The 14,242-nt window shown below is 33.1% G+C and overlaps 1 protein-coding gene across 2 annotated transcripts in view; it reads right to left on the reverse strand.

Annotated features, from left to right (window-relative positions):
- Positions 1-14,242, reverse strand: part of LOC133189157 (uncharacterized) — a 58,087-nt gene that overhangs the window by 13,919 nt on the left and 29,926 nt on the right. For both annotated transcript variants that reach the window (XM_061324566.1, XM_061324564.1), the window contains exons 12-16: positions 12,660-13,489; positions 4,473-4,535; positions 3,734-3,890; positions 2,593-2,709; positions 1,393-1,551 (exon numbers count right to left, since the gene is read on the reverse strand). In XM_061324566.1, the coding sequence (XP_061180550.1) occupies positions 1,393-1,551; positions 2,593-2,709; positions 3,734-3,890; positions 4,473-4,535; positions 12,660-13,489 (1,326 nt within the window). The remainder of the gene's footprint in view (positions 1-1,392; positions 1,552-2,592; positions 2,710-3,733; positions 3,891-4,472; positions 4,536-12,659; positions 13,490-14,242) is intronic.

Consider the following 14,242-nt stretch of genomic DNA (forward strand, 5'->3'; position numbering starts at 1 on the left):
GTATTCAAGATATCGAGTGTAAAATACTTAAAGAAAGAGGGGTTGGGACTTTCAAAGCACTTCGAGATATCCATGGTATTCAAGATATCAGTGTTCAAGATACCGAAGTTCAGACTTATTTTTTCTTTGTTTACTAAACATTTTGAGTTTAATATATAAAATATGTTAAATATACATACATACAAATATGATACATAATACTAACACAATTTTTGTTAATTAATTTTGTTTCATAATAGGTATACAGATTCTATGAATAAATTATTTTTATTTGTGAAGAAATATATTGTTCATTTTAATACAAAATGAAAATTTCATTTGACATGTATCATATCGTGGTACAAACATTGGGTTACATATCCATTTAGAAGGAAGTGTGTCATTCCAGCCCTATATTAATTATATATGCATTCTACACGTTTTGTTACTAAATATGTTACACTTTAAAAATGTAAGACTGATATATCATTTTATGACAACTGCCACTTCAGTCCTATGCATGAAGTCTAAATATGAATTAATTATGAATACCTTGTACAATGGCCTGATTTTTTAACACTATACTTAATACAACATTTTTAAAAATACAAGAGAAGACAGAAGTACCTTTCAAAATGACTTATTCTAAAACTTTAAAATATAAATATCATAAAATGTAACATTAATTAATAGATTTCTTCTTCTGGCCACCAAGCATGTATATGCAAGTAAAATTTTAATAAATTATCACTGTCCTTGACCTTTCACCCCTTGACCTTTTACCCTGATGCCTATAATAGCTTCAAGCATCTCCAATGCAATTATGACACTAAAAGGTCAAATGCTACATAATGTATAACTCTTTATATCGAGATCAAAACATTGGTTTGGATCCAGGAAAACATGGACATATACATTCAAAGGACAAAAATATGAGCCATTTAGGGTACCAACGAGACAAAGCCTGATGGAGAACAGATCCACAACAGTCCCTGGAAACCAGTTACTATTGCTTTGTCACAAAAGGAGAATGGTGCAGTCAACTTTAAATTTATAAAAGTTATTTCCCTTTGTAGAGATAATCAGAGGTCACCTGACACTAGCTACTCCCTCAATTACATTACCAACTTTATAGGACAATTAACATACACATATGACAAATGAAATATAAATGTATATGTTCATTATGTTTCCCATGTTTCCCCATACTATGCCAATAAAGGAATGGTACAAAATTGTGAAAGTGTTTGAAGGTTTCAAGTTTATACAGGTAAATTACAAAGGATGCAAGACATGCTGGCAAAGGGAGATAACTTTGACATTAATGTGAAAGACATCTATTAATGTCCTTGTAAATACAAAGCTAAAAGGCCTTGGCCTTTATACAAGTCATTACAGTTACTTTGACCTTACCTCCATGAGAAAGGACCCTTTTATATGGCTCAATGACCTTGAGGTCAATCTTCATCTGTTTTCCTCCAATCTCCACCCCCTTCCAGAGTTTAGACTCACGGTACTCATCCCGAGCGGAGAATTCGGGGAGTGGATCCGTCCGTTTTATAGGTGTGTCATCTGAAAATAAAAACAAAGAACTGAAACTAACTGCAAATCTGTGTTATCTTTTCCATAAAAATAATTCACATGACTCATTAAAATTGTAATTTTTCAAATTTCTAAATTTCAATTTTTAAACCACCAGAATTTAAAAACCTTACCGGCCATGTTACATTTAAACTACTCATTAATGGTGAACAAGGAAGCTAAATAATGTTATTTATTTCCTCGTTTTAAAGTTGATAATACTTCTTGTGTTTACCTTTTAAGAATATACAGGGAGCAGTAGCTGTCATCTAATGATAAGCTTTATATAAGAATAAAAGATGTGGGCAAATCATAATGCATGTTAAATGTCCCGTCAAGCTCAGACAACACACTTAAATGAAGGGCAAAGGTTGAAGTTCAAACAGCTGAATGGAGGACAAAATTTGTACAGAAATTTGAACAACATATCAAATAATTGATGGTTAGAAGAGTGAAAAAGAAAAGAAAGGAAATGTAGATATATGAATGGATAGAACTGTAATGGTATATATGTATAGACAAAAGAAAAGACTGATAAGGACACTGATAAATTGAATGATGAAAAAAATTGAAGGATTTATCATGTTTATACTGCAAATCAAAAATTGTTGAATTATTTTTTTGTACTTGATGCAGAATCATTGCCTTTTTTCATAAGATACATAAAATTTACACATCCTCTTTACAGCAGAACAGATGAATACAAAATGACTTCAGAAAATAATTCCTCTCTGAGCCACAGGGCTCATAAGACTGGCACTTTAATATACTGTGGTGCTATGCAGATGAGAGTCACTGACCCCCCCCCCCCCCCAAACTGGGTCACCAGTCCACTGCAGGTTAACCTCCCCAGCATAAGCTGATACTCATTGCAGCTGCATGGCTGGACTGACACATATATGTAGATATAATGCCTTTGTCTTTGGTCAACTTGAAGTGTCCACAGTAGCTAAACACCTATGACCACAGCGTACCACAACTTAGGGTTCATGGATAGAGTTCAGATCTGCTGATGTACATAAGCAAGCTTACTTTCCCACTCCAGACCATCTGCTGGATCCATCCCATCATCGTCTAGATCATCACTCAGGATGTTAAAGTTGGCCGTGATCTTTTTCTTTGGATGAGCACTGAGTAAGGAGGGACGCACTGAAGATAAAATAAAGTTATGTTAGTCAAGTAATAATGAAGTAAAGTTTATTTCATTTATCTTTCAGATAACAAGGGCTGCACTGCATATAAAATATTGTAACATCAGACAGGAAATTAAGAAATATGGCATTCACAAAACATTAGGAAGTAGCTTCAGATAACTTGGAAATTAGATACGGAGAAATTAAATTTGTTATCTACACATAAAAGAATACCACTGCTCTTGCTGAGCTCAAGTGTAGCAATGACAAAAAAAATCAGAAGCAATTAAAATGCTAATTGTTTCTCTTGACAGAAAGTGTTTACTAGATATTAATTTTACTGCCCTGAACATTCTGTTTGAGATTATCAAACCAAGATTATGAATAGGGGTGTAAAGGAATCTTGTGATGGTACAGAAAAACAGAATACATTTAACTATATTCTAAATTAAATCCATTAATTTATAACTTAATTGATCAATTAAGTTATAAATTAATGGATTTAATTTAATATGATATGCACGAATAAACATCTCTTTATTAGACTCAAACACTGCATCTGAAAGTTTTAATTATTTCAGATAAAATTACTAGCAGTCTGCTAGACTTCATCATTAATTGAAGAAAAAAACTTTTTTTTTTTACTCTTGCAGGAAATTGACTAAAACATCTTCCCCTCTTGAAAAATGAAAAGACACCCCATCCCCCTTTTTAATGAACAGAAACTAATATTAATTTGAGAAACTGTAGTTCTGGCTTAAGATCATGAATTCTACATGGGGAGTGTTCAGTACTGTAGACTTAGGAACATGAATTCTACCTGGGGAGTGTTCAGTACTGTAGACTTAAGAACAAGAATTCTACCTGGGGAGTGTTCAGTACTGTAGACTTAGGAACATGAATTCTACCTGGGGAGTGTTCAGTACTGTAGACTTAAGAACATGAATTCTACCTGGGAAGTGTTCAGTACTGTAGACTTAAGAACATGAACTCTTCCTGGGGAGTGTTCAGTACTGTAGACTTAAAAACAAGAATTCTACCTGGAGAGTGTTCATTACTGGAGTTGCTGGAGTTACTGGAATGTCTTGATCGCGAGCCTTCAGAGTCGCTGGAATCTGATACTTTTTCTGCGGGGGGCATTCCTGGGATGTCATCTTCCTGCCATTCATCAGCCAGGTCCAGACCCCCAAGTCTGTCCTGTCAATAGATAGTTCAAAATGGTAACATATCCTGCATACTTGGAATTTCTTATCCCTGTTTTATTTTTGCCATTATTGCCAATGGGCAAATTCAAAGAAACGAGAGTTATCTTTCTTTCAACACTACTGTTGTCTGGGCGAATTAAAAATGTGGTGAAATTGCTTGCAAGTAAGATAGCAATGGGGCAAAGAAACCTGTATACTGTCAACTCAGGAACTGTCTCTTAGTCCTATATCTCTTTGAGAATTGTAGGATGACATTGGATATCAAATTAAATTGAAGAAGTAAACATATAAGAGTTATTTCAATCATTTTCTTTGAAATATCATGTCATTTCGTGAAATATTGTTCAATTATAATGTATTTAAAAAAAATTATGTATTTTTTAAATCTTACAAAAATAAATGACACATGATGCGCCAAACCAGTTACATGTACAAATTGAATTATGAGTCCGTGCTTTTTTTCACTTCCAAGTTATGGCAACTGGACTTATAATTTAAAAACATTTTAGAATAACTTAATTAAAGATACAATAAAAATGCTCTTCTGAAACAAAAGTTGATTTGTTTTACAGACCTTGATTTTGTTGTCCTGGTCCGTCATGTCATCACTTGAGTTTTTGTTGTTTTCATCCAAAGCCTGAAAAGAATTGAAAGAAAATCATAGACCATCTTTGTTTCCTGATTTTGAAAGGATATCTGTGGTACTGTTAAGGCTATTTGCTCACTCCTGTGCCTTTTGGGGAAAAAGAATGGAATTGACTATGCAAACATGTGGGGGGTGGGGGGGGGACTCCTGAGGGAGAGGGGGAACAATTCAAGGGAAGCTACAGGAAGGAATGAGAGAGTGCCAGGAAGCAAGAAAGACAGACAAGGCAAGGGCGAGGGAGCAAAATCAGCATCCCCCTCCATTGTCATCTTTGCTGACTTACCATATTTGCCTGTGCATTCTCCCTCCCTCCCTCAAGATATACATAATGCAAATGGACAGCAGTATACCAGGATAGAGAATGGCCACCTAGACAAGCAGTGAGTGGGAAGCAAACAAAGCAAAATGCTTCATTTGCCCCTCCCCCCCCCACCCCAAAGAAAAAGATACAAAGACATACAACTTGCCATGGACTGATGTCTCTTGTTAGAATGAGATAAGCAGAAACAAACAAACCCAATGCTGGATTTTAAACCCCCCCCCCCCCCAACAGATATTTACAATTTTTCTCATTGATTAATAGAGTAAAATCCATTTGCTCAAGTAAGAATCATTCAGTGGATTATTATGATTTTAAAATCCTGTTTTGAGATTGCCTGGTAGAATTTGATTAACTCACTTTGTCTGCAAAAGCAGCATATATCCATGAATAATCTCATACATGTAAACAAACACAAGCAACTGAATACCACTATATGACTAATGCTCACTGCAGGTTGAACACATCACTGCTTAAAATCAGAGGTCATTTAACATGTCTAAGAGATATGTACTTAGTCTAATATATATATGTTAAAATTGTACATTCTTTCAAGTCATTACTCCCCCAAGGCAATACATAAACATTTTTTAAGTGATCACATCCATTTAGATTGGCTAATTCAATGTTGAAATGTATGCATTATAATAAAAAATACATGACAAATTTTAAATGCATCTATTATAACTAGGCAGTTTTCCAATTGTAAACATGTTCAGAATTTAAACACAGAAATTGATTTTAAAACACAAACTAATATGAAAATTAAGCTTGCCTTGTATTAGCTTGTATATGTCATTTCTTAACTTTTCATGCCTTTTTTCACATTCCTTCAAAGAAGAACTTGGCATGTTGCTAAATACTACTGACTCTGCATGAGAACCTCTTGGGTTTTACCACTCGAAAGTTAGGAAGTCTACCGAGAGTCATGAAACACTTAACTTATACATAGAACAAGTTAATATCCTCCTTGCATGTTCAACACACCCTCCTTAATTGATGAGAATTATTGATCATATGAAAATATACCTCATGATTCTGTCAACAAGTTCAAGAATTACAAGAATTTGTTTAGAATCCTCTCCAAAAATAACACTCACATCTGAATTAGCACCTCCACTAGCATCAGTTGTTTTTCCAGACCAAGAAATAAAAATTTTAGGATGCTAAGATGTAGGTGTAGCCATCAATAAAGTTTGTCAGTTTGTCAGGGGTGAACCTTCCCCTTGTATCATACACAGGAAGCTGACGATGTACAACTAATCAGGTCATTACATCCACATGTTACAGGGTGAGTCAAAGTACAACATCACTACAGGGTGTCTCAAAAATCTGCACCTTCCTGGGTGAGTCAAAACATCATAGCTCTAAAGGGTGTCTAAAAAATTTGCACTTTCATAGATGCACTCAAAACATTGCACGTCTACAGAGAATAATGCTCTTTGCAGGGTGTTACCAAACTCTGCTGTCAGAAATGTTTTAGTCAAATACTACACTTTTACAGAATGTTTGAAAAATTTTACTTTGTCGATCATTAATACTGGCATACAATGCAGTAGTATATTATATGCCAGAAAATCTTATCTGTATATAGACAATATATACAATAAGTACAGTACAGCCTAAAATTTACTCACACTTCTCTATGGCACATGATGTACCTTGTGAGTAGCATTTACTGTGTAACAAACCATGTACTTGTCAAAAGTACATGTATACAGTTTCACCAAGAGAAGAACCTTTTATAATCTATGAAGCATAATACGTTATTTAATAAAACAATAAAATTCTTCCTTTGCTTGTTAGTATGGGAGTTAACATTGCAGCTGTTGCAGAAAAAATATATATCCCACATCAGCAGTTTATTATATGTAATTTTTTTCTGCAAAAGCTGCAACCATTAATTTCAGTACTAACAAAGAAAGACATTTTATTGTTTATATTTACATCTGTATAAATAATCATATACTAAAAAACAAAAAAACAACAACAGAAATCCCTGTGCGCAAAATTGCAGTAAAATGACTTAACTAGGGCTGTCACGGTTCCAAAATTTTTCGGGTCGGGTCGGTTCTGTAAATTTTCGGTTTGGTTTCGGGTTTTTCGGGTCGGGTATTTACATCTATTTTAAACCTTAATTTCATAAATTTAACTTGAAAAATCTTTATTTGTTACATTAAATTTACATTGAAGACAAGTCTTAACCATGCGAACGTCTAGAAATCGGTGACTTGGCCTACTATTAGCCACAACCTGACCATTCCTGCTCATTTTGATAATTATCTAATACTTCCGTGACAAGTGTTTTGTCATGGAATGAAGTAGATTTCAGTTGTGATGTTTATTTATCACTGTTATCGTCATCATTCCTTTGATTTCGACGCCATTTTTTGTATTAAACAGACTCTAATATATAAACCAGACCCGAACCGAAATCCGGAAAAATGGAACCGGAACCGAACCGAACAACTTGGACCGCGGTTCTCGGTTATTTCGGGTACTCGTGACAGCCCTAGACTTAACTCAATATAAAATTCAGATTCTGACAATCCATAATGAATACTAATGTTCAGTTTTTTAACCTGGCCAGTTATTCAGATACCAAGTTTAAATTTATAAAATCTATAATCCTTTGCAAATTTTTTGTTTTTTTTAACAATTAAAAAAAAAAATCCTTAAAAAGCCTCACAAATTATTTTTAGATAGACTATTATGGTGATTCATATCATATTTACTTCCTTTTTTGCACTACAATAAGTAGGCCTTGAGAGAACTAAAACTTACACACAATAAAATATAATACATCAGTACTAAAAAAGATAAATTAGTAAACAACTCTACATTTTCCCTATCTCCTTGAGTCATATTTGCTATGGGTCAATGCACATGAATCCATTACTTATTACATTTCAGATCAATTAACATGTGTCGTATATTTTTACAAACATTTTAAAAGATCTATCAAGTAAAGATACATTATTAAGTCTTCATTTTGAAGTAAACAACATTTTCACATTATTCAGACCCATAGGAAGCAATTTCGGTTTTTGGGGACACAATAAAACAATTTTATTTGGGGGGGAGGGGGGGGGGCACAGCCAATTTGAAACAAAAGTCTTTGACCCAAGCAAAAAAAAGATTCAATCTTTTCTGCTTAATTTTCAATACAACTCATCAATGTTATACAGTTGAACTTCGGTATCTCGAACACTGATATCTCAAATACCATGGATATGTCAAAGTGATTTGGAAGTCCCAACTACTCATTATTTAAGTATTTTACCCTTGATATCTAAAATCATCGGATATCTTGCAGTTTTTTCTTGGTCCCTTCGAGTTCGAGATAACAAGGTTTGACTGTATATACCTGTCAAAGTATGTAATCATACATTATACTTTTTAAGGATATACTGATATATCTTGTACTTATATTTAGTAAATGATTGCTGCCTAATTCATTATATAAGTTACAAGCATTTATAAATATTATAGAAAATCCCTGTCTACTATAATCTTCTTCAGCAAGTTTCCTTTTCTTTCTTTTTTTTATTCAATGTTGACATGTTGACACTATCAATTTGGACTTTCTTCTTAATATGTATGTTTTTCCTTCCTTGTATGCCACCAAGGAACCTATATTGGTTTCAATAAATCTTGTCATCTTTCTGTAAGTTGTGTGTGTGTGTGTGTGTGTGTTGGGGGGGGGGGGATGAAGGGAGGGGAGGTTGTATCTAAATGTTATCACACATGCAATACATGTATATCATACAGTATCTATTATCATGATTATTTCACTGTACATGTATTTGTAAATCAATCAGTAATCTTTTTTCAAAGTTAGTACTTTGTGAATGACAGGAATACACAGTATGGGGAGATTTTGCTACATTTGTAATGAAAAAGGGGAGAGAATTCTGTAGAGGATATTACTAAAATACTCAAATATTGCATAATTGCTTTGATATAAAACTAAAACAAAAGACTTGGATTAAAGAAATAACTCAATTTAATTTATAATCTTAAATAAAACAATTAATTCTTTTAACGTAAACAAAATTGGGAATTTTAATATATCAAAGCTGAACCTTCATTTATTCACAGAATTAATTAATGTCTCTCAGACAGAAAGAAGGAGCCAGCAACTAAAACTTTAAAGAGCATTATATTTCAATGTAAACAGGCTGCATTAATACATTTATAAGACTGATATACACATATACCTATAATGTAAAAATGCATGGGCATATATATATGTTTTTAAATGGTACTAATTTATTTAGAAATTAAGCTTACCTATAATGTAGGAATTCCAACAGTGTGTGTGCATATTTATATGTCCTATATAGTAAATTTTAAATTCATTTCACAAATTACACTTCTTTCTTCCGATCTTGGGCTAATCCCTAATTGTGTAAACAATCATGAAATTGATAAAATTCCTCAGAATACATACATCAAAATCCCAAGCCCCTCGACTAAAATTTGTACAAAATACTGATATATGTATATTATCTAAGAGAACTTACAGGCAAAATTATTTCACTTACCACAAGTAAGCCCGTTTTTAAAATTAAAAGATCCTATAATCCTCAAAAAATTCAAAATCTTATAATTCAAAAAAATCACATTCCTTAAAATTAATCACTAAACATCACAAAAATCCTAGGAGATATTTCAAGACTCAGTGCAAACAGACAAGACTCAATGCAAAACTGTGCAAACACAGCTCATCACATAAATCTTAGATCCACCACAGAAAATTACTAAATCCTCGTATTAGAACAGAAACTAGGTGTCATTAAAAGTGCAAAATACCTACTAAATCCTGTGATCACCCCACGATTATCAAATACACACACAGAAATAATGATACACAAGCCAAAAGATTCGGTGCATTCTGCAAACTTTCAATATGTGAAATTCTCCTGCATTTTTTGGCAGTGATACATGTATGTATAATAACATTTGAGGCCCCAAAAGGGTAAAAAACCAATATATCTCATACATATACAACTGAACATGCAACAGGGAAGCTTTTTTAATTGAAGACAAATGCTGCATTTATTCATTCTTTTATAAATGAATATTTTCCTTAAAAAGAAATTATATATATTTTTACCAATTAAAATGTGTTGACACATGACATGCATGACAATTACTTTTCAGATTACTAAAACAACCTAACTTTTTTTTAGCATATGATAAAGAAGATGTTCATTATGTCACTGTATCGTGATCTACTTACATTCAGGAAGTTGTTACTAGAATTACACTCACTATTCAACTTTTAGTTATATATAAAAAAGAACCATTTACAGTTTTCAGCTTAAAAGAAAGGATAGGTCCACATTTAAAAAAAAATTTTTTGTCAATCTGTACTTTGCTTTTTTTAGCCCCTCCAACCCTGCCCCTCCAAATTGTTCTCCCTTTATTGTTAGGTCAAACAAGACGTGTTTGTGAAACACTGATGCCCCCGTATGGCAGCTCAAAGGTGAAAGGTTTTTCTTTTTTATATTTCATTTTATACATATCAGGGCTAGAGTCCTATGGGTCTCTTCAATTACTGTGAAATAAAGTCACCTCCTGAAGTTCAGTATCATTTACATTGATTTTTATTGCCAAGTAATGGTATCACAATTTTCCTCCCTAACTTTTCTGAAATCAATAACATTTTTTGTCATTTATCAAATTATTTATTTATTTACGATGTACTTCCAGTTGCCATCAAGTTTTTTTTTTTTTTACCAATTCCATTTCTATTTCATATTACATATTCTCAATACATTGATTGCATACATATAAAATGTAACCTCATGATTGAGCTGTATATATCTTTTTTTTTTTTTTTTTTTTTTTACAAATCCGCTGTCACAATTATGCTTTATCTTGTTCAAACAGTTCAAAGATAATCTCTGAATCCTATATTTCCACTATACTTTGTTTGCTAGGGAATAACAATAATTTCAGGTTGTCACATATATATTCATCTTTTATTTATAGGACTGATCTTACTGATATTTTGACTATGTATCATGATACATGGCTCTTAACATCAAATACATGCAGTCTAGTATCATACATTGTAGAATTTAAAACTGTGTACAGGAAAAAGTTTGCCCCCATTTTATTTTAGCCTAAAGGTGATATAGGGTAAGAATTCAACAGAGTTATCTCTCCTTTGACACATCTATACCTGGGAGAATTTAGCTAAAATGGAGCAAAATTGTCAAATCAAAGGTGAAATAGGTTAAAAATATCTGAGGCCTGTTATACAGTAATCCTAACTGAGTCAAATATAAAGAATTTAAGTTTATGAATCACTTGATCCAAATTACACTTTACTCCCTGCTAGAAATGTCATTTCCAATTAAAATAAAATATATATTTTCTTTTTCATTCTGTACACATTACTCGGTTAAAAAAATGTAAATTCTTTTCAATATAAAGCATAATAATTGTGTTAAAAATGTTGTAATCAGTATTACATCACAAGCACTTCATTTTGTCTGATTATCCTGATTATGTATTGTATCACAGGAAACATGGATATATCATCCCAGGCCTTGATTTAACCTACATGTTAGTACATCATGTACATGAGTATACTTTGTGAACATTGGCAACAAATTATCAACATAGTATTGGATGTCCGTAGAAGTATTAAATTGCTATATAAAGGCTGCACATAAGGAAAAATTTTTGTTCAGTCTTTGTGTTGAGTTCTTGAAGCTATAAAACAACATTTCATAAAAAGGACAAGGTATGGTAATGGCCGAATCCGGCCCTTTATTTGATGTAAAAACCAGAACACAGTTAAAATTGTGTTAGTTTGTAGTTAAGAACTTAAAATGATGCTTGTTTTAAAACCAGCACTAATTTTGCTTAAAAGCTTACAGGGAGGCCACAAGAGGGTGCAGAAGTAGGACATTTTGCTGAATTTCCTCAATTCTGGTGGAATTTCGTCAAATTTGAGATACTTTTCACTTCAGGAAACATAAAGCACAAACTTGCCTATCTGAGATTTTTATACATAAGATCCATCTTATACTAGTGTATGAAATATATGAATTTGGTAGATAGGCAAGCTTGTGCTCTGTTTTCTGAAACAAAATGTGCAGTAAAATTGATGAAAATTTGCATAAAAATGAGAAAATTCGGAAATATTATATATTTTATGACCTTCCTGTGACCTCTGTGTATCCCATAACTTAGAACTAATACTTAGAACTAATACTCATTTTGTGGCAGGGGTAACAACAGGTTTCTATTGAAAAACTGTTGTCTCATTCTAAAATACACCCCAAACTAGGGGCCAAAAAGGGGTCTTAGCCTATCTTGTCCTTTCATGGAGAAGGCCAATATGTTTAGTGAGGAGTTATGTAATTTCCATATAAAATATGTTCAGATCATTCAAATTGTTGCTATGGCAGTATGCATTTTAAAATGCTCAGACAGAGGTTTCCAACAAGAGCATAGATTTTCTGGTCAGTTACACAGCATCCAAATTCAATTTTACTTGACAGGTCAAGTAACTTGTTACAGCGAGCCATGTTAAAAATAGGAATTAAAAAGAACTGCAGCTACATTGGACTTTGGTCACACTTCAAAATTGACTGATCCCTGCCAAGTCAGCCATTATTTTTTTTAACACTGTCATGGACTCCTTAGTAAACCAGATCAGAATATGTCAAATCCTCACTTAAGGAAATCATGCAAATTCATCCATCCATTAGTGAACATATATTCATAATAAAAAAAATGAAAGATTTCTAAACCTTCCAAAACATCCATCCTACCTTTTCTTCATCCTTGGTCACTATGGCAGATGAAGTGAGGCTCTCAAAAGGGTCACTGGAGACAGACACCAGAGGGAGGCCATCGTCTGACGAGGATGTTTTTGGGGTCTTCTCCTCTCCCACTGAGGTCAATGGGGTCTGGTCATTGGATGGTGACGATTCAGACAATACTGCTTCATCGTCCACTCTGATGCTTATTCGACCAGCTGATGTTTCGTACACTTCCCGTCGACTCCCAGAATCTACTTTCTCTTTCTCTTGTACTTTTGTTTCTTCAATAGCTTCTTCCAAATTGTCATCAAATGAATCTAACTTAAAAATCACTTTGGAAGTTTCTGTGGCCAAATTATCACTTTTGTCTAAATTTTCTGTCACAGGTGGGCGATTTTTAGTAAAATTTTTACTTTTTGGGGAGGTGGGACCTCCTAAAGCCTCTAGATTCATATCACTTTTCACTCCAGAATAGGATAAGAGACTTTCATTACTAATGCTACCAAAAGACATCAGAGATTTTTCTGTCCTTTCTAGTAAGTTCACATCACTCTTAATACCAGTGTACGACGATAAACTTTCACTGCTTATACTGGTGACTGACAGTACAGATTTATCTGCCCTTGGCATGCTCTCCCCCTCCCCACGCCCCTCCCCTGCTGCCTCACACTCTGGGGACGAGAGGTGGTAACTCGCCTCCGTCGTTGTTGATTGTGTCGGGGATGAGGTGTCCGAGGGCGATGACCCAGACTCCTCCATGCTATCCTCTGTTGTGTCAAAGTTAAAAATAGACTGCTGAGAAATAGTGGTCTTTTGCTCATTTGAGGCTTCTTTTGACTCTGAAACAAAATAAATATTCACTGACTAGAATTTCCCAAAAACATACCAGATGTGAAGTTTATATTTTTATCATATTACTTGAGAGAAGCCTTTTACAAATACTTAATGAATTCTTATATATAAATTTTGTAATTTTTAGCAATTACTTAGACATCACAAGTAAAATTCCTATCAAACAAACATTTGTACACATCCCTACATATCATACAAATTAGGATTATTACTTATGTGTTGTTTTTTTATTACCTTCTCCTCTCTTCTTCAACAGGAAACATATTTAATCTTATAGGAAACAGGAACTCCGATTTTTTTTCCTTTTTTAGGAAGTGTCATCACATATTAATGCTGAGAATGCTATTTTTTCTTCCACATACCTACTCAGTCTATTATACAAGTAATGCATTCTTAACTTGTTCTAGTGACCATGTCAAATTCTTGTTTAGATGGAAGGCATGTAATAAAGTTTTTTTTAAAAATTTTTCCACATATTTCAAATAATTTTTTTTTATATACCAGTATATCAAAATACAAACATGAATGTTTTTTTTTTTTTTTTTTTTTTTTTTTTTTTTTTTTTTATGTAAATTCATTTTTCAATTTTGCTCACTGTTTTAGAAAATAATTTTTTTCTAAATAAATGTTATTAAGATTAGTACAACTTAAATTAAAATTCTCAAAAATATTTGAAGCACTCTTGTCTAGAAGGAAATGGTTGTCTATCTTTCCGTGTGGATTTTCCCTTCTTTTTTAAA

This window comes from Saccostrea echinata, unplaced genomic scaffold (assembly GCF_033153115.1).
Source record: "Saccostrea echinata isolate AGI-Se365-2 ecotype Australia unplaced genomic scaffold, CSIRO_AGI_Sech_v1 ptg000017l, whole genome shotgun sequence".
Lineage (NCBI taxonomy): Eukaryota > Metazoa > Mollusca > Bivalvia > Ostreida > Ostreidae > Saccostrea > Saccostrea echinata.